An 18494-nucleotide genomic window follows, 5' to 3' on the forward strand; every position below is an offset into this window, starting at 1 on the left:
TGTGGGCACAATGATTCTGAAACTTTATTAATGATTAAAGGAGTAAGATTGTTTTTTTTTTTTTTTTTTTAATATAGGAAAGGTGAGAGCAGAACACATATTTGAAAACACATATTTGAACAAATGGTTGGACATTTGTTCTTCAGTGTTACCATCTTGTTAAATTACCACCTATTTGTAGGAACAAAATTGTTCGCTTATTTGAAACAGAAGAATTAGAAAAGGGGTTCTTAACTTGGTGTCTGTGGGTAGAATTCAGGGGTCTGTGTACCTAGATAGAAAGTAATCAGATGTGTGTTTTCCCTGACCCCTACTGAAATTTAGCATTTCCTTTGGTTAGTGTAAGCAATTAGCTACAATAGAATAAGCTCTGCTTATGGTTTTGACACCAATAGAAATCATAGCTATTGCCATATCGTATTGTCTCTTGTCACAGATAGATCAAAATATTGTTTCTGCTCATTACTTCAAATTATAGAAGTCATTAGTTGTTGTTGTTATGTGCCATCCAGTTGTCTCTGAGTCATAGCAACTTTATGTACAACAGAACAAAACACTGCCTGGTCCTGTGCCAGCCTCATGATCCCTGTTATACCTGAGCCCATTGTTGCAGCCACTGTGTCAGTCCATCTCACTGAGGGCCTTTCCCTTCTTCATTGACCCTCCACTTTACTAACCATGATACCCTTCTCCAGAGAATGGTCTCTTCTGACAACATGACCAAAGTAGGTGGGACAAAGTCTGGCCATTCTTGCTTCCAAGGAGCATTCCGGCTCTGACGTTTCATTTCAGATTTCAAAGGAAGTTCATTATACTCACTGGGGGGAAAAGAAAAATGGATGTCATTGGGATCCTGGCATAGTTTTCTTTCCTACTGTATTATCAGGATGTATGTAGCAAGGAATATAAGTAACGATTGCATGTGTGAACATCATACACAGAATTTCTTTTAGAAAGATCTAAAAGCACAATGCCTATTACTAAAATGTAGTCAGTGATTGAGTTATTAGACCCAGTGCTAAATCTTGTTGTAAATCTTGCGCTATTATATACTTTTTACTATTGGTAATTGTATTTCTCATTATAATAGAATTTTGTTGAAATGTCATGTATTTTATTATATGCACTTATAAATAATACACTGAGAACTAGTCCGGAGACTTCACTGTACCACCCGAAGGGTCAGGTACTGAAAAAAGGGTAGGTGTACCTATACAACATCTTGTCTAGGATCTTGTTATCCTAAGCCATTTCCTTTTTTAAGATGTTCCTCTTAAGTGGATTATTTTTTTCTAATCATACAGTCCTTTCATCATTACATATGTGTATATTTTTTTTTTTTACTATAGCTGACTCCACTGGAACCCATTCTCTGTACACAACATATAAAGACTATGAAATTATGTTCCATGTTTCTACCATGCTGCCGTACACACCCAACAACAAGCAACAGGTAAAAGATACTTGTATTCTCTGTGTTTTCACCTTGGTTTCATTTTTCCCAGAAGCCTAAGTGGCAAGTTTGTAAAATCTTAAACCAGAATTTAATGTTGCACCTGTCAGAGCAGCAGGAAGCTTGCTACTTTGTGCAAGTAAAGAACAGCAGACAAGCTGCAGACAAACGAAGAGACACAAATTCTAGGTTAACAGCCAGCTGGGTGGCTTTGTGAATTAATCACTTGCTTTTCACCCATGGGGATTGAGGTTTTCATGAAATCCAAAGAGAACAAGTTGAAATCATGGTGATTAGATGACTCTGCAAGGTTGCATAGAACATAGATGAGTGGGTGAAGTTCCATCTCGAGAGGCCAGTGTGCAAAAACAGGAAAGTACTGACGTTTCATTTCAGATTTCAGAGGAAGTTCAGTATACTCACTTGGGGAGGAATAAAAATGAATGTCTTTGGGATCCTGGTTTCTTTCCTACTGTGTTTATCAGGATGTATGTAACAAGGAATATAAGTAACAATTGAATGTGTGTGCATGGTACAGAGAATTTTTTTTAGAAATTAGAAATTGGAATTTCTTCTAGAAAAATCTAAAGCACAATGCCTGTTACTAAAGTGTAGTCAGTGATTTAGTCCCTTGGTGACACGAATGGTTTAGCACCGGGCTGCCAACTGAAATGCTAGTGGTTTTAACCTTCCTAGAGAAGTGCTGGAAGAAGGCCTTCCCATAGATCACAGCCATGAAGACTCTACGGAGCTCAGTTCTGTGCCGAAACACATGGGGCATTATGAGGTGGAATTGACTCCATGGCAACTGATTGGGGTTTTTCATTTTGTTTTGGTGTTCTTTTTTGTTTTGTAAGTGATTAGATAGTAAAATTCAGAAGCTAAGAAGTGACAGATTGTTACAGAGCAAAATGGAAATGGGCAGTATCGTTTTAGAGAGTGTATGGTAGTTAATGTTTTTTTTTTTTTTTTTTTTAATCTCAAAATAAATGTTGTAAAAACTGAAATTTACAAGCATCAGAGAGCTAACAAAGTTCCCAGTTCAATAGCTGTTATAAACCTGGGCCTGTCCAGTATTACTTCTGACCTTAAAATGGATATGGATTTTGTTACTGTCAGTTGTTGTACTAACAGAACACAGGCTAGCTGCAGAGTGAATCACATCCTCTTTCCCAGAATTCAGCCCAACACTGATCTAATCTAACACTTCATCACTTTGGGTTTGATTAAATCACAGGTCTAGGTAACAAAATTTTGCCTTTCATTACTCTCATTACTTTAACCAGAGTAATCAGAAATAGGAAGCAAAGCAATCAATCAGTTACAAATCTGAAATAAACTGGTTTTAAGATAAATATCTTGATCTTTATTTTTAATGCACATTCCAAATCCTGTATTTCTCTGGGAGAAAAAAAATACCACGCTAGGAAAAATATACTAAATTTCTTATTCTGACCAATCAGTCAGCAAAAATTTTTAGAGTATTGATGTATCATCTTTAAAGACTAAATGAAGGCTTGTTCCTACTTGATCACTAAGAAGAGAAAGAGTAGGTTAATTAATTAGATTAATTGCTTATTTCTAACTAAATAGGTTTAAGTGTTGGGCAAAGTGAGTTGGCATTTAAATGGGAAGATACGTATAATTACTTCATTTTAGGATCCTTTATTAAAATTAATATTTCATTTTAAGCTATATTTTGCAGAAAGGATGATACTGCAGGGTAAAGCCTATTACGTCATTTCTACATGAATGGCTTAATAGATAGACTTGCTTAATATCTGTCCAAGATTCTAATTAGATGAAAATCTTTGATTATTTTTGTGTTCCATGTAGTATTCAGTACTGACAAGCCTTTAGTTCAATAACATTTGATTATATATCATGTTTAGAAATAAAACAAACTTTCCCATTGGAAAATAATTTGGGATGCTTTAAAAATTTCTAAATTTAAAGGACATTTCTCTGGCTCTTTTAGCTCCCAATTTTGAGTCCTAATCTATAATGCTATTGTTTCTCCCAGCTGTCAGCCAATACTAGATCAATGATTTTACTAGTATGCAATTTGTATACTTTAAAGTCACTAGATAGTTTAAAAAAATAAACATTTTATTAATGCAAGCTTAGTTCTAGGGGATAGTTTATATACACATACTACAAATATGAGAAATAAAAATTACGTTTAGTTTTTTTCTCTACACTGTTGAATTAAACTATCTACTAAATGCCTTCTGAAAGGCACTAGCCCAGGGGGATTTGAGGTGCCTGTATTTCAAGGCCCCTGTCCAGAACACCTTTTAATGTGAAACAGCAGGTGGTCTTAAGAAGCAGCTTTCACTGTAATTAAAGAAACTACTTAAATTTGAATTTAACCTGCTTTTAAATTGTTATAGCATTCTGGTATATTATTAATTTCTACATGTAGCTTGGACCACAGAAAGTGGAAAAAAATGCCTTAGCTGCATTTTCTTTAAACAAAGCCAGTTAAACCAGAACATAAATTACATTGTAATTATTTCAACTGTTGTCTCTCAAAATCTTCCCTATGGCAAGTTTCTTCCTTATATGAAAATGAAACAAAACTGTTGTTATGGAAACTGAGGATTTGGAGATGCTGGGGCTTGGCATAATATACCAGATATTGGTTCGACCTACATGAATGGGCTATATATGTGTTCTGCAAATTGCGTAATACTCATTGTCATGTTCTTCTTTGAAAGGAATGAAAAAAAAAGGCCAAAACATTAAAAATTATAGATGACCTATTCTGATATGCACTAATTAGTAATGAGTATTTTAACAACTAATATTGTAACTCTGACTGTTGTAACTTACAGAAGGGAGTGGATGGGGGAGCAGAGCGCTATCGTTTATGTTGGCTGTTTGTTTTCTCCTTTAGCTCTTACGCAAGCGGCACATTGGAAATGACATCGTAACAATAGTTTTCCAAGAACCTGGAGCACAACCATTCAGCCCGAAAAACATTCGTTCCCACTTTCAGCACGTTTTCGTCATTGTCAGGGCTCACAGCCCCTGCACGGACAGTGTCTGTTACAGGTATCGGTGCTACAACAAGGGGCCTCATCCCGCTTTGCTTCCCCACCTGGCAGTGGGGCGTCTGTTACCGTTTATTTTTGTTCTTTGCACTGTGCACGTGGATGGCCAGATTCACACCCTGAGGTAACCTGATGGCATTGACATTCCCCAGACGTGCTGGTTAGACACCTGCCGTTTCTATTTGCACCTCCTTCTTAGGTGGTACCCTTCGTCCATACCATCTGGTTACCCCCTAACTAGTTACTCATATTACTAATTTGATTTTGCTTTTGGTGTGGCAAGAGTAGAGAATGGTCATAGTGAAGAGAAATTCATTTAAAAGAAATTATTATTAAATTCATTTAAAAGAAATTATTATGGGAGGCATTTGTATGTTTTATTAAGTGTTGTTGGTAAAGTTGTTTCAGTGTCCATGTTGACCTTGTCTCATGAGTAGCAGAATTCAGTTGTTTATCTACAAAGGGCTTTGGGAGGTGTTAAAGAGGAGAAGGCCTTGTGATATTGGGTTGATATGGACAAACTGCCAAGACGATAGGTGAGGATATTCTAGCTTTTTAAAAATGTTAATATGAAATTTTTAGCATATCTTTCCATCCCCAAATTTTCAAAGATTAAGCTTTGTTAACTTTGAATATTTGTTACTGAAGTAACTTAGCCACCTACACAGAAAGTGGCCACCACAGGCTCGTATTTGTTTATGAGGTCCGTAGCTGTCTAATTCTAGGGGTAATTAATACCAGTTAATAATAAGCAAGCATGGCTCAGGAAACAAAACAGATGGTTACATTGGACGCCTTCAGCCCCTTCTGTAACTGCCACCATCATTGTACGCATCGCAAGAGTTGATGTCTGTTGGACTCCTTTTATAAGAGTACTGCTATTCTAGGCCCAGGGAAGACCGTCAATGAGATGGGTAGACAGAGTGGCTGCAACAGTGGACCTAAGCTTAGCAACAATTGTGGAGACCGTGCAGGACCGGCAGTATTTTGTTCTGTTGTTCATAGGGTTGCTATGAGTTGAAACTAACTTCATGGAACTTGACAACAACAACATTCTAGGCATTTTACATATGTTGTCTCAGTTAATCTTTAAAATCTATGCATTAGGTATTGTTTTTATCCCCATTTTCAGATAAGACAATTTAAATACAGAGCGGCCCGGTAACTTGCCCAAGGTCAACTGGCTTGGACAAGACAGAGTTTAGAGTCAAGCTCACTAAGTCTGATTTTCTGAAGAGGCACTGCAGTGGTGTAGTGATTAAGTCATTTGGCTGCTAACCAAAAGGTCAATGGTTCAAACACACCAGCTGTTCTGTAGAAGAAAGATGAGGCAGTCTGCTTCTGCAAAGACTTATTGTAGCCTTAGAAACCCAATGGGAGTCAGACTCAACTCAGTGGCAGTGAGTTTGGTTGAGTTTAGTTCATTCTGATTCTAGAGCCCAGTCTCCTAAATGCCTTGCTGTGCTACCTCTCTTACATGCTTATGTGTGTGTGGGGGGGGGGGGGCGGTCTTCATAGCCTTTGCTTCTGATACACAAGCTACCCCTGAAATTCGTGGGTACCAAGCCTATGTGAAAACCCAGGACCCAGGGAGATCCATAGCTTCCTGGCTTCATGAGTTGGAAACCCCGACAGTGGAGACTCAGATCTGAAGCTTCTGCTCAAGGGCACTGTCTCTGAAAGCTGCCCTGGTTCTGTATAGAATTGGTGCAGAACCTTTGACGATAACTGGAAAGGGTAACTGTTTACATTTAGAAAATGCCCTGCATAACTGAAACATGCTGTGTACTAGAGTCTTACAAAGGATTTCATACTGCTTTGTCGATAGAAAGCTAAGCCCTTCTTGAACGAACATTAGGGAATGTGGGAAATGGAAAGCTATGCAGTTTATTTTAAGGAGAGCATATTCTTTTCAGTCTTGTGTGTAAATCAGTATTGTCCACTAGAAATATAATGCAAGCCACATACAGATTATAAATAGATGCTTTCTGAACCAAAAACCAAACTCATTGCCATCAAGTCGATCCGACTCATAGCGACCCCTCCTTGCGTTTCTGAGTCAGTGTCACTACAGAAGTAGATTGCCCAACCTTCCTTCCAAGGAGTGGCTGGTGAATTTGAACCACCAGCCTTCTGGTTAGCAGTCAGAGGAGGTTGATAATCTGTTTTATTCTTACAAACTCCTCTCCTCTCAAAAATCATGATTACTTCTCTTCCTTTTTAATCTGTTTCCTTGAGATCCATCTTTTTAACTCTCCCAGTGTGTGACCCTAAACCAGACTAGTTGCCATTGGGTCAGTTCCAACTCACAGTGACCTCTATGTGTCAGACAAGGACTATACTCCCTAGGGTTTTCAATGGCTGTGATCATTTTTAAGTAGATTGCCAGGCCTTTCTTCCAAGGTGCCTTTGGATGGGCTCAGACTGACCTTTGGGTTAGTGGCTGAGCACTAAGCATAATTAGACAGTGGGGGGTTTTGGAATGTTAGGCCATTGAGGTGACACTGGGTAGAGTTACAGGAAAACGTATTCACTGTCTACAATCAGTGTACACAGGGATATCTTTAAGCCAGAAAGATAAATTTAGAGATTATTGTTATTCTCTGTTTATTTTTCACCAATTCTTTATCCAGCATTTACCGTAGATATAATAATATAAAGTAGGCCCTGAGGAGACAACAGTTTATAACACAGAGGAAAAACTCCTCCTCACCTGGATTTTACTTTCTGGTTGATCCAGAGATGAGGCCTAGAAATCATGTTATACTCTCTGGGGACTGGAAAATCTATATAAGGAAAACCTAACTAATGCAGACTAATTGCAGAGGTGAGTTAACTTTGAATAGTTAGAGCATGAGTAAGAACTTGGAAATCAATCACTAAGTCTTTGTGCTAAAACTTACACACACAACTGATAATAGAGTCCTTCATGCTCTCAATTTATTTATATAATGGCTTAATTGTCTGGTCTCAGTTGACAGAGCAGACTAGAAGCAGCAAATCAAAAAGATAAGGGAATTGTTAGTGGCGAACATACACCCAAAACAAAGAATGATGACTGACAAGGGAAATACTGAAGAGCTATTAATGTAAAAGGTACAAAGTCAATAAGCCAAGCAGTCCAGGCACAAACAACAGGATAATCTTCAGCCACTCCTGAGGACCTCACTTTGTAAAAACTCCATGTAAAATATCACCACATTTCAACAACGAATGACTGAGTGGATCTACCATCGATCACGGAAGGCTGCAAATACCACACAAAAGGCAGACGTGTGCTCGTGATGAAAGACTACAACCCCATCGATGAATTAGTCCCCCCGACACGTCCCCCCTCCCCCACGTGGAATCGGAATCTGATGGAGCCTTCAGACAGTTTACAGGGAATTCAGAAGACGGAACATGTGCGTCATCAGTGAAATTCAAATGGGCAGCTCTAGAGACAAATGGCCTAATTTCTTCAACAAATAAATTATAAGATAGACAAGAGCAAGTGAGAGAGATGGGGATTTACTGATTTTTTTTTTTTTTTAATTTAAGATAAATAAATAAATCACAGTGTATGGACCTTATTTGGCTTCTAATTCAGAACAAAAGAGAACATTAGGATGTTATTAAAAAACATTTGCAGTGGAGTCAGTTCTAACTAATGGATAACAAGGGCCAGAGTGGAACTGAGTTCTGTAGATGTCAGTGGCTGGTCTTTCAGAAGTGAATTACCAGGCCTTCATTCCCAGCACTTCTGGGCGGGCTTGAACTCCAGCCTTTGGAAATTGGAACATTGACTTAGTATTGATGATATTAAACAGTTGTTGTTAATTTCAAAACTAGAGTAGTAATGAGTGGCTGTAATGTTAACCCTGAGTCTTCCAAACTAATGTTAAATTGTGGTCAATTAGATTAATTGCGCCACATGATCAGTAGCTATGTTTAGATAGATAGAAATATATGCTACTTACCTCAGAAAGATGTCCGTGTTTATCAGTTAAAGCATAATAAATGTTGAAAGGGGTTAATACTACATAGTGCAAAATGCCTTTGGAATCAGAGCAGATTGTATTGTGAAGCCTCTCAGATCTTAAATTCCTTGTCTGTGCACGGAAGATTGTTTGACATCTGCTTAAGATCCTATAAGTATCCAGCGTAGGCAGGGAGTGTGCTGTGTGTATATTAAATGTTCATGCCCTTCGTCTTTTTTCCTCTGGAATAAAGTTTCTCGAATTTGCAAGCCTAGCTAGGAAGAGAGAAAAATCAAAGTGTGAAGTGGAGGAAATATCTTTTAGAAAGTCTGTTTCAAGCCATAATTAAACAGCATCCTATTGTCTAATGCAGCTGACTTCTCTAAAACAAAAATCAGAGTAGGTCACTCCCCTGCATAAAGCTCTCTAGGGTAAAGTCTAGAGTCCCTAGCAAAGCCTGCTTCATGGAGCCCTTCAGCTCTGGCCTCTCCTCTCTCCTGCCTCTGCTGGCACCTCTGCCAATCCCGCCCCCTACACACACCCCATCTCGCTCTTTAGCCATGTGGAGCTATTTACAGCTCTCAGAACATACTGTACCCTGCCCCTCCTCTTTGCACATGCTGCTCTCTGAACTGGAATGCCTCTCCTCACACACACCCATTTGCCCCTCCTTCATCTGACAAATTCCTGCTCTTCCTCTGGGAAAGCTCCCCTGGCCTCCTAGGACTAGAAAAGGTGCCTTTCCTAAGTGCTGCCATTAGCTCCGTATACCTCCCATAAAGGTGAACAGCTCTGCCTTGGGAGAAGTGCAGCTGGAATGCTCCTTAGAAGCAAGGATGGTGAGATTCATCTCATGTACTTTGGACATAATTATCAGGAGAGATCAGTCCCTGGAGAAGACTGTCATGCTTGGTAAAGTAGAGGGTCGTCGATAAGGGGAAGACGCTCAACGAGATGAATTGATAAGTGGCTGTAGCAATGGGCTCAAACATAGCAACGATAATGATAGTGGCGCTGGACCAGGCCATGTTTCGTTCTGTGGTACATAGGGTCACTATGAGTTGGAACCGACTGAAAAACACCTAACAACAAAACACCTCCCATCAAAGCATCCAATCCACTGTTTATGTAGCTCCCACCAGAGTTGAAACTTCTGTAGAGCAGAGCCTGTGACACACTCATCCTTGATCTGCAGTGCTTGCCCTCTGCCTGTTGTATAGCAGGTGCTCAGTGTGTGGTGAATGAATGCCATTAGAAACCCAAAGCTCCCCAGGGGGAGAATGACTGGCATGTCTTTGTTCTTCCACTGATCTTCCGTCCCTTGGGAAAGTTCTCAGGAAAGTTCTCAAGCCCGCAATCAGACCTGTGCTCTAAGAAGGGGACTCTCCCCTCTACATTGGTTTCTGCTTCTCCCACTTGAGTTTTGGGCTGGGAGTTACTGCTTATTGCTGCTTCCCTCGTGCTTTCAAAATCAAAGTGTCTATTCTCCCTTTCTTCCATTGAGACTTTGGTTCAGAAGTCCTTGGAATATTCTCATGTATCAACTTTAAATTGGCTTTGAGTGTCGAGATATATTACTTCATCTAGGGTCTTTGATGCCAGCAAATGTTGCAAGACCCAAATCATCTAAAGAAGTCCATTGATGGTCTCTTTGGCCATGTGATTCATGTGGATGGTCCTTTTCACAAGAACCTCTGGAGTGGGGAGTTTAAAAACATTGGCTACAGTGGAAATGAGTATGGTCTTGTCATTGAGCAGCGTATTGACTGTCCAGAATCCTAAATCCCAGCCACTCTGGGTATGTTTCCTAGAGAAGTAAGGAATTGTACCAGTTACTCAAACTGAGGTTCAAGGATGTGGGAAACCACAGCGTGTATGCATGGCACCTTCTGGCTCCTCATCCTTAGTCAAAGATTTTGGAGAGAAAAAGTATCTTTATGTTAAAACAAACACACATATTCCTCAGTAGAATGCAAAACCGAGGTGCATTTTAAGATGAAACTCAGGATTTTATTGGCAAGTTGGAAGAGCACTGAGTTCTCCAGGTCTCTTTGTATTCTAGCTTTCTGTAACTGTTTCAGCCTCTGAAATTCTGCAGTCAAGATAGGCCACTTGAGTAGAAGAATAGCCTGTTTCTCAGCAATGCTGGATAAATGAGGCATGACTATACTTGGAAAGACTGTATTCTTTCTAAGAAGATGCAGTATTGTAAGCTAGGATAACCTAAGTGTGGCCAAGCACTTGGAATCTGCCTTTTAAAGTAACAAGAAACATAATCATTGTATCTTAAGTATCTATGCATAGCAAACTGCAAGTCTAGAAAAGCTTATTTTCTTATGAAGGCAAAGATATTCTTTCTTTGCAGCTTAAAGCAGGCCTTGTTATCGAGTTCAGATTTGTACCATCTAAAATAATGAGCTTTTAACCTTGTAGAAAACCTTGAAAGTTAGATTTACCCAAAACAAAACCCTTTCTTTGAAAAGAGCATTCTAGGGTATCATCTTTCACATTGTCTTGGGTAGGAATTCTATTTCCAATGGTGCAAGCTGATGTTAGTGTCTGCATCATTTACCTCCCTACCATGGTGAATCATTGATAATTATATGCTAAGAATTCAGTTCTTGCCCTCACAGTTTGTTCTAGAGGCTTCTAATTGTTGGTGGGGTTTCAGTATACATTTGTCTAAAGTTCTGTCTGTTAATAGAAATGTAGGAAGCCAGTGAGTTTAAGCATTTAGGAATCAAACGGATGGATGGTGGTCATATTCACGTTCCCTGCTAAGCATTTTCCCTTCCTTATTTAAAATAAAATCACATCTGTTTCCCGAGAAAGTAGAATTGGCAAGGGGAATAAATTGCCAATTTTCAAATGAAAGATATTACTAAGTATTTCTGGAGCTTTATAGAATTCCTTTTAGAAAATCTTAGCAAGTCTGGATATCAGTGTCTTTTGCTTAGTGTTTTTTTAAATAATGACATGATCAGATTAAAATGGTACACCTGTCAGCATTCAAGCCAGACAGTTCACAGTAGATGGAGAAAATTGCCTTCGTAATACTGTCTTAATTAGGCCATAGTGCATCCAGAGGTTTCTTTGAATGATCTTATCCAGTTAGAATATGGAATGTTGCTTGCCACTTTTCTTTGTTGTGAAATGAACTAGGTAGTCTTTTAAAATTTGTATTCTTTAATAAACTAGTGAAAACCAGCAGTGGCCATTCCATGACATCTGACGACGTAGCTTTGACATTTTACCACAATATAGTTTGTACCCTGAAGTTGCTGATTTTTATTTATTTGTCCTGTTTTCACAGGAAATAACCAGTTTTTGAAAAGCAAAGCTGAGTATCTTAAACTTTTCTTTTAAAAAATAATGAAACAATCCTTCAATTTAATTTGAAAGATGCCTACTCCCTGATTATGTCCTTCCTGTTCTGAGTGTTCAGAGAGCAGGTTAATGAGGAGACAGATTTTGTATTGCTTCCCTAATTCTTAGTACAATTGCATAATTAGCTCACTTTTAAATGACTAGATAATTTGGAAGGAGAATTGTTTGATGTGTCAGAATCATGGTTTCTAGCCATCTTATCCTTAACAGCATTTGCCTAATCAGGTCTTGGAACATGAGATAAAACATGTAACTTCTGTTTCTGTTTAATTTCTGTTGTTGTTTTAGGAAAAATTTTATTTTTTTCTTTTGATATGAAAAATAATACATAGTTACAGATTTCATATGGTCCTTTTCTTAGGCCCATTTTTAGCAATGTATATGAAGGAGAAATGACTGGACCAAACTTACTTAACTCAGTCTTCCTTGAAAGCAGTGGGAAAAAGAACATGTTTTCCTTGAAAATAAATTGTCAGAATCAAGTACCAAAAATAGAGAATTGGAGCAAAAAAAATAGCTCAGTTCAAAAATACGATTTTAAAGCATTATTGCTATTACTATAAAAATTAAATCATCTTATTACTCAGATTCCAATTTTTCATTTTAAAATTGTGCTTTTATCTAGCTGCATAATTCCTCACAGGTAGGTCAACAAATAATTAATTTTATTAAAAAGTTAATCCACTTCTTTTGTGTCACATACCTTTTCTACTTTCCTTACAAATATTCTGCTGTAAGGATATCCTATCCAACTGAAAACTCATTTGTGTTCTTACAGAATCTAAGCTTGTTCTGAAAGAGAAAGTGTTTCTAGTACCCCCTTTTCAAAATAACTAGTAAGTATTCAAAATGTCTTTCATGCAGAATATTATAGTAAAATTTTTCTGCCTTAGAGTATGATTAGTTTACTGTTTGTTAAAGAAAAAAAAATATTTTAAGCTTGAGGTTTTTTGGCCTTGTAAAATTTTATATTCTGTAAATCTTAAATGTGGTTGAATGAAAAAATGTACTCACATTGAACAGGAATGTGTGTTGTTTCTTATGGAAGAAATGAACACTTATTTTGTTTCTGGAGTATGTTGTCTTTGAGAAAGTATACTTTTAGTTTCATGCCATGAGACTGAGAAGTATTGACACTCCTCTTTCTCTTTATCTCTTAGTGTGGCAGTTACCAGGTCCAGAGATGTGCCTTCTTTTGGGCCTCCTATCCCCAAAGGAGTCACTTTCCCTAAATCAAATGTGTTTAGGGACTTCCTTTTGGCCAAAGTGATTAACGCAGAAAATGCTGCTCATAAATCGGAAAAGTTCCGGGCCATGGCTACTCGGACCCGCCAGGAATACCTGAAAGATCTGGCAGAAAAGAATGTCACCAACACCCCTATTGATCCTTCTGGCAAGTTCCCATTTATCTCTCTGGCCTCCAAGAAGAAAGAGAAGTCCAAGCCATATTCAGGAGCTGAGCTCAGTAGCATGGGTGCCATTGTGTGGGCAGTCAGGGCCAAAGACTACAACCAGGCTATGGAAATAGACTGCCTTCTAGGGATCTCCAATGAGTTCATCGTCCTCATTGAGCAGGAAACAAAGAGCGTGGTTTTCAATTGCTCCTGCAGAGATGTGATTGGATGGACTTCAACTGACACCAGCCTCAAAATCTTCTATGAGCGAGGAGAGTGTGTTTCTGTAGAGAGTTTCATTAACAATGAGGATATCAAAGAGATTGTCAAAAGGTTACAGGTGAGTCATCTTTCCACTTAACCTACATCCAATTTCCATTTCATAAAGCTTTCAATACAGACTAGACCCAAGTTACTTAGCTTGAACTGTTTTCTTAGTGTGTCTGAAGCACTCCCATGATGATGTGAAGAAACACAGATTTTACTGTACAGTCGTGTTTTCCATTTTTTTCACAAGCTAAGTAGCAGAACAAGTGGAGAAAGATACGTTACTAGATGTTGTGTTGTGTTGTGTTGTAGTCATGTGATATGACTTCACTGCCATGGTGACTGATGTTGCAGCCCAGCAGTCTGCTTTAGTTGTTAGAAAGAGTTGTTTGATTAAGTATCTTCTGCTTTGAAGTTTTCAAGGGCAAAATGAGTAGCAGAATAGTTTCTCTTTGCACCTAACTCCCCATAGGTCTCTCTCAGCTTTCCTTGTAACTTCAGAGAAGCTGTTGAATTCTTTGGCTGCAATGATTATTTTCCTTTTTTGCCTAATGAGTAAAGACCAGTGAAGGATAAATAGCCAGTCTGCCCTTCAGCTGGCAATAGAGTATTCAGAAATAACCCTGCTTGCAGTTTTCTTCTTGCTCATCCACTATTTAATGCCCTGTTGCATTAAGCCCTGGTATCTTTTGTTTCCATGTCTAGTTTGTATCAAAAGGTTGTGAGTCAATGGAGATGACTCTGCGGAGGAACGGGCTAGGACAGCTTGGCTTCCATGTCAACTACGAGGGCATCGTGGCTGACGTTGAGCCCTATGGCTACGCCTGGCAGGCGGGCCTAAGGCAGGGCAGCCGCCTGGTGGAGATCTGCAAAGTGGCAGTGGCCACTCTGAGCCACGAGCAGATGATCGATCTGCTGAGAACATCCGTCACAGTGAAGGTGGTCATTATCCCCCCCCATGATGACTGCACCCCACGGAGGTAGGTCTAAGTTGGCAGCTGTGAGCCTTGGACTCCGGGCCAGGGTTTGTGTACATCTAGTGGGTTAGTGAGTAGGGTGTGAAGAGCAGTCGCATTGCATTATATGCAGTGCTGCATGATTCCATCCATGGAAAGTCTGACTCAGGACACAGCTCTTCTTCAGCACGTGGTAGCAGCAGCTGGAAAGAATGACTAACTTGGACCATTCCCAGGATTTACATCTGTGGATTTATAAAGTTGCTGTTATAGATAGAGGAGTCTGGTAATATTCATTGGAAGCATCTTGCATCAGTAGCTGAGAGACATTTTAACACTTAACATTAAAAAGACACTTAGCATCTCAAACTGTCAGATTTTTCTCTTTTATGTTCTGTAACACTCTTATTCTTCCATAGCTCCCATTTATACCCAATTGCTGTCTGTCTTAGGTTGGGTTTTCTAGAGGAGCTAAACTAGTGATGCATATATAGATGTAAACAGAGAGAGAGTTATTTCAAAGAAATGATTCACACAGTTATGGAGGCTAGCAAGTCCTAAATCTGTGGGTCAAGCACCAGGATGTAGGCTTCTCCTGACTTACGTGGTTGCAGGGGCAGATGAACTCAACGTCAGCAGGTCAAATAACAGGCTGCTGGCTCCAGGGCTGTGGGAACAGGCAAATCCCAAAATCTGCAGGTCAGACAGCAGTCTGCTGGCTTACGTCCCAAGAACTGGAGGTCAGCGGATGAAGAGTCAGGTGCAGGGGACGTAGGGGTGGGGACAGAACCAGAGCACGCTACCTTTGACAGAACATCCATAGATACTGCACGCAGGCCACACCTCCAAGGAAACAGACTGACTTTCAGTTGATTGGCTTTTCAACTGATTAGTTGTACTTGTTGGATCAGAAAATGGAGGATGATTACATTAGGCAAACCACTGAGAATCATAGCCTAACCAAATTGACATATAACATTAACCATCACACTGTCCAAAGCTCAAGGTACTGTTTTGGCCCCTGTTATCTCTGCCTTGAGTGCTGAATGTGACTTGCCAAGCTTTTTCTTAACTGCGACTGCCTCCTGCTAGTGATACGTAGTTTGATTACCAGTCTTTTCTCACAGGGAAAGCTCAGGAGCTCCCTGCCCCTCCCATCTTCTGCCAAGCCAGCAAGACTATTTAAAATTTAATTTCTCTGTCTCTGGGGGGAGGTTTCGTGATTGAACAAATTTAATCAACTGCTTCGTTTCTCCTTTGGGCATGCACATGCTATTTTTGTTAGTTTTTTTTCAATCTGTTAATTTTCTTTGAACCCATTATTTTCTGGAAGTTTCTTTAAAGCTTTGGTAATTCATAGGCCTCCTAAAGCCGAGACAGTGTGCTTTACCCTACTTTTCCCACCAAAATGGCCAGTCCTGCTCCCAGGCACTCATGGTTCAAGGGCATCAGATGATGGAATATAAACAGCTGTGGTTGGTTCTTTGTGTCCTTAAATAGTAAGCAGTGATGATAATCAGAATGCTTCTGTTCTTTAAATTAGTTGTCACAGACCAGACTGTCCTCAGGGTTGTGTTTCTAAGTCCTGCTGACCTCAGGTATGGTCCAGAGATGAAATGCTTATGTCAGAGTACAGTGAAATCCTTTGGTTGTTTTAAGAAACGTTGTCTTTTGAATGACTGGATTTCCCTAGAAACCAGAACACATATAAAGAACTTTTTATTTCCGCTCTGTTTGAGGGAAATGTTTTGAAACTGCTTTATATGCACCCTGTGCCTTGGTTGAGCAGATCTGACGAACCCTGTTAGCCTTTTCTGGTTTCTTGAAGTGCGTCATCGTTTTCACCTATTGTGCTGAAGTATGATTCAAGAATCACTCTCGAGGTCAGTCAGAAAGGTTCTTACAGGGCTCACTGACTGTTTCACACTCCTCTTTTGTCTGTGTCACTTGGTGTCTCCTTTGAGCTGTCTACCTCGCTGCTTCTAAACAGCCAGCTATAAACTGGAGAAGAAACCAAGCTTTGTCAGTTGTTGACCATAATAAGACACACTACCAAGTTTTACAGACCCTGGTGTTCTGTCAAAGGTAGTCTGAGGACTGTCTACTCAGAAATGAAACCCATAGATCTTATGACATCATCATGCCTCAAAAGTCTTTCCCCTTATTCCTAACCTCCCAGGTTTGTATTGGGGTGGCGGGGGTGGAGGGGGAATAAGTTGTGGATGGAGTGGGGCAATGTTAAAAAAGAAAATCAAACCCTTGGCCCTTGAGTCAATTCCAGCTCCTAGCCACCCATTAAGACAGAGCAGAACTGTCCCATAGAGTTTCCAAGACTTTAAATCTTTACAGGAACAGACTGCCTTATCTTTGTCCTGTGGAGCGGCTGGTGCATTCAAACCACCAACCCTTCAGTTAGCAGCTGAGCTCTTAGCCACTGTGCCATCTGGGCTTCTATGAGGCAACATTACTGACAATGAAATTGCAAATAGTTGTTATTAGAAAGATGAGTCAGATGTCCTGGACCTGATCGGTGTGTCTGTGAATAGGAGATGGTTTATGTACAGCAAAGCACTAGACTAGATCCATCTTCTAAACTGTGTTGGTAAAAAAAACTAACATCTGCTGAGCACCCACTTTTATGTGCCAGGCCTCGAAAAAGCACTTTTATATGCATTAGTGCCTTTAATTCTCATAATAGGACTAATAATAGCACTATTATTATTCCTATTTTAAAAGACACAAAGACTCAGAAGGGTTGGTAACTTCACCAGCTCACCTCGGTATTTAGACAGAATTAAGGCCTTCTAGCCTCAGATTCCCTGCTCGTCTCTTCACTGCTGTTTTGTGTGCTTGGGGTGGAAACCCTTTCTTACACACCAGCCTAAGCAGTGAGAGGGTGAAAAACCTCCAGAGAGAGCTTGGTGGGGAAGCCCTGTTGGCAGCATTTGCTGATTTCTGAGGTGTAAGTGTTCCCGCCCTGTTTGATTCCACGCTGTGGATGTCATACGTGGAGCTGGGATGGACGCACAGCACCCGCCAGCACGGCCGGTCCCGCGCCTGCTGAATGAAGGAGCCGTGCTGGGCTGGATCTCCCAGCAGCCTTCCTGAGGGGCACTCACTGTCGTCGTCTTGTGCCCAGTGGAGCTGGCAGTGACATTGCAGCCGGGGGTTGGGAACCTGCCACGTTAGGACCTAGGGTAAGGCTGGGGTGAAGGACTTGGGCCCTTCCAGGCACCATCCCTCAGAGCCACATGCCACCCCTCTCATTATGGCACAGTTTCCGCTGGAAAAGCCCCTCCCTGTAGACCTCTGGGCTAGTGGGCAGGGATGCCACTGATGCCTTTGGAGGGCTCAAAGCTTAGGCTCCCCTCCCGCTTCAGCAACAACTTTAGAGGGATCCGTTGAGGCATTAACACCTTGCTGTAGTTTTCAACAGAATAAGATACTGCTCTTCTGTCATTTTTGTCTTTCCTCCGCACTTCACACTCCCACTGCTGTTTTCCTAGCAAGTGACCCCTCTGCTCTTGGGCTGCTCACGCTCTTCCTGTGTCAGCTGTCAGGGCGGTTCCAGTGAGGCAGAGTGGGCCGGGAGGCACCCTGCCCCAGCCCCCCACCGCTGCCTGTGCTCAAGGTACTCAGGGTCCTGAATGGGTCCCAGGCTCCGGTGTGGCGATTCTGTGTCATGACAAACACCCAAGGATGTATGTGTGCACACAGAAGAGTCATTAGTTTTGAACAGCCAGATTTTTTCTTTTTAATATAAAAGCCAGTTTAACAAGAAAGAAAGAAAGAAACACTTGCTTAAATAACAAATGTGAGATAGTACTGTTTTCCCTGATCCCACTAGGAATTGCTTCCAAATGAAAAATGTTTAAAGTGAAGAAGAACAAGAAAGAAAAGCAAAATTTCTGAGCCCCTATGATGTGCCAGGGAGCTCTGGTAGCATAGTGGCTAAGGCACTTGACTGCTAACCAGAAGGCTGGCGGTTCAAACCCACCAGCCACTCCCCGGAAGGAAGATGG

At 40.4% G+C, this 18494-nt stretch overlaps 1 protein-coding gene across 1 annotated transcript in view; it reads left to right on the forward strand.

Annotated features, from left to right (window-relative positions):
• Positions 1–18494, forward strand: part of SIPA1L1 (signal induced proliferation associated 1 like 1) — a 184497-nt gene that overhangs the window by 73720 nt on the left and 92283 nt on the right. Inside the window, exons 5-8 of the mRNA XM_007942340.2 lie at positions 1350–1453; positions 4353–4510; positions 13016–13589; positions 14222–14496. Of these exons, the coding sequence (XP_007940531.1) occupies positions 1350–1453; positions 4353–4510; positions 13016–13589; positions 14222–14496 (1111 nt within the window). The remainder of the gene's footprint in view (positions 1–1349; positions 1454–4352; positions 4511–13015; positions 13590–14221; positions 14497–18494) is intronic.

Source organism: Orycteropus afer, unplaced genomic scaffold, assembly GCF_000298275.1.
Source record: "Orycteropus afer afer isolate SDZICR_OR568_19922 unplaced genomic scaffold, OryAfe1.0 scaffold00088, whole genome shotgun sequence".
NCBI classification, from domain to species: Eukaryota; Metazoa; Chordata; class Mammalia; order Tubulidentata; family Orycteropodidae; genus Orycteropus; species Orycteropus afer.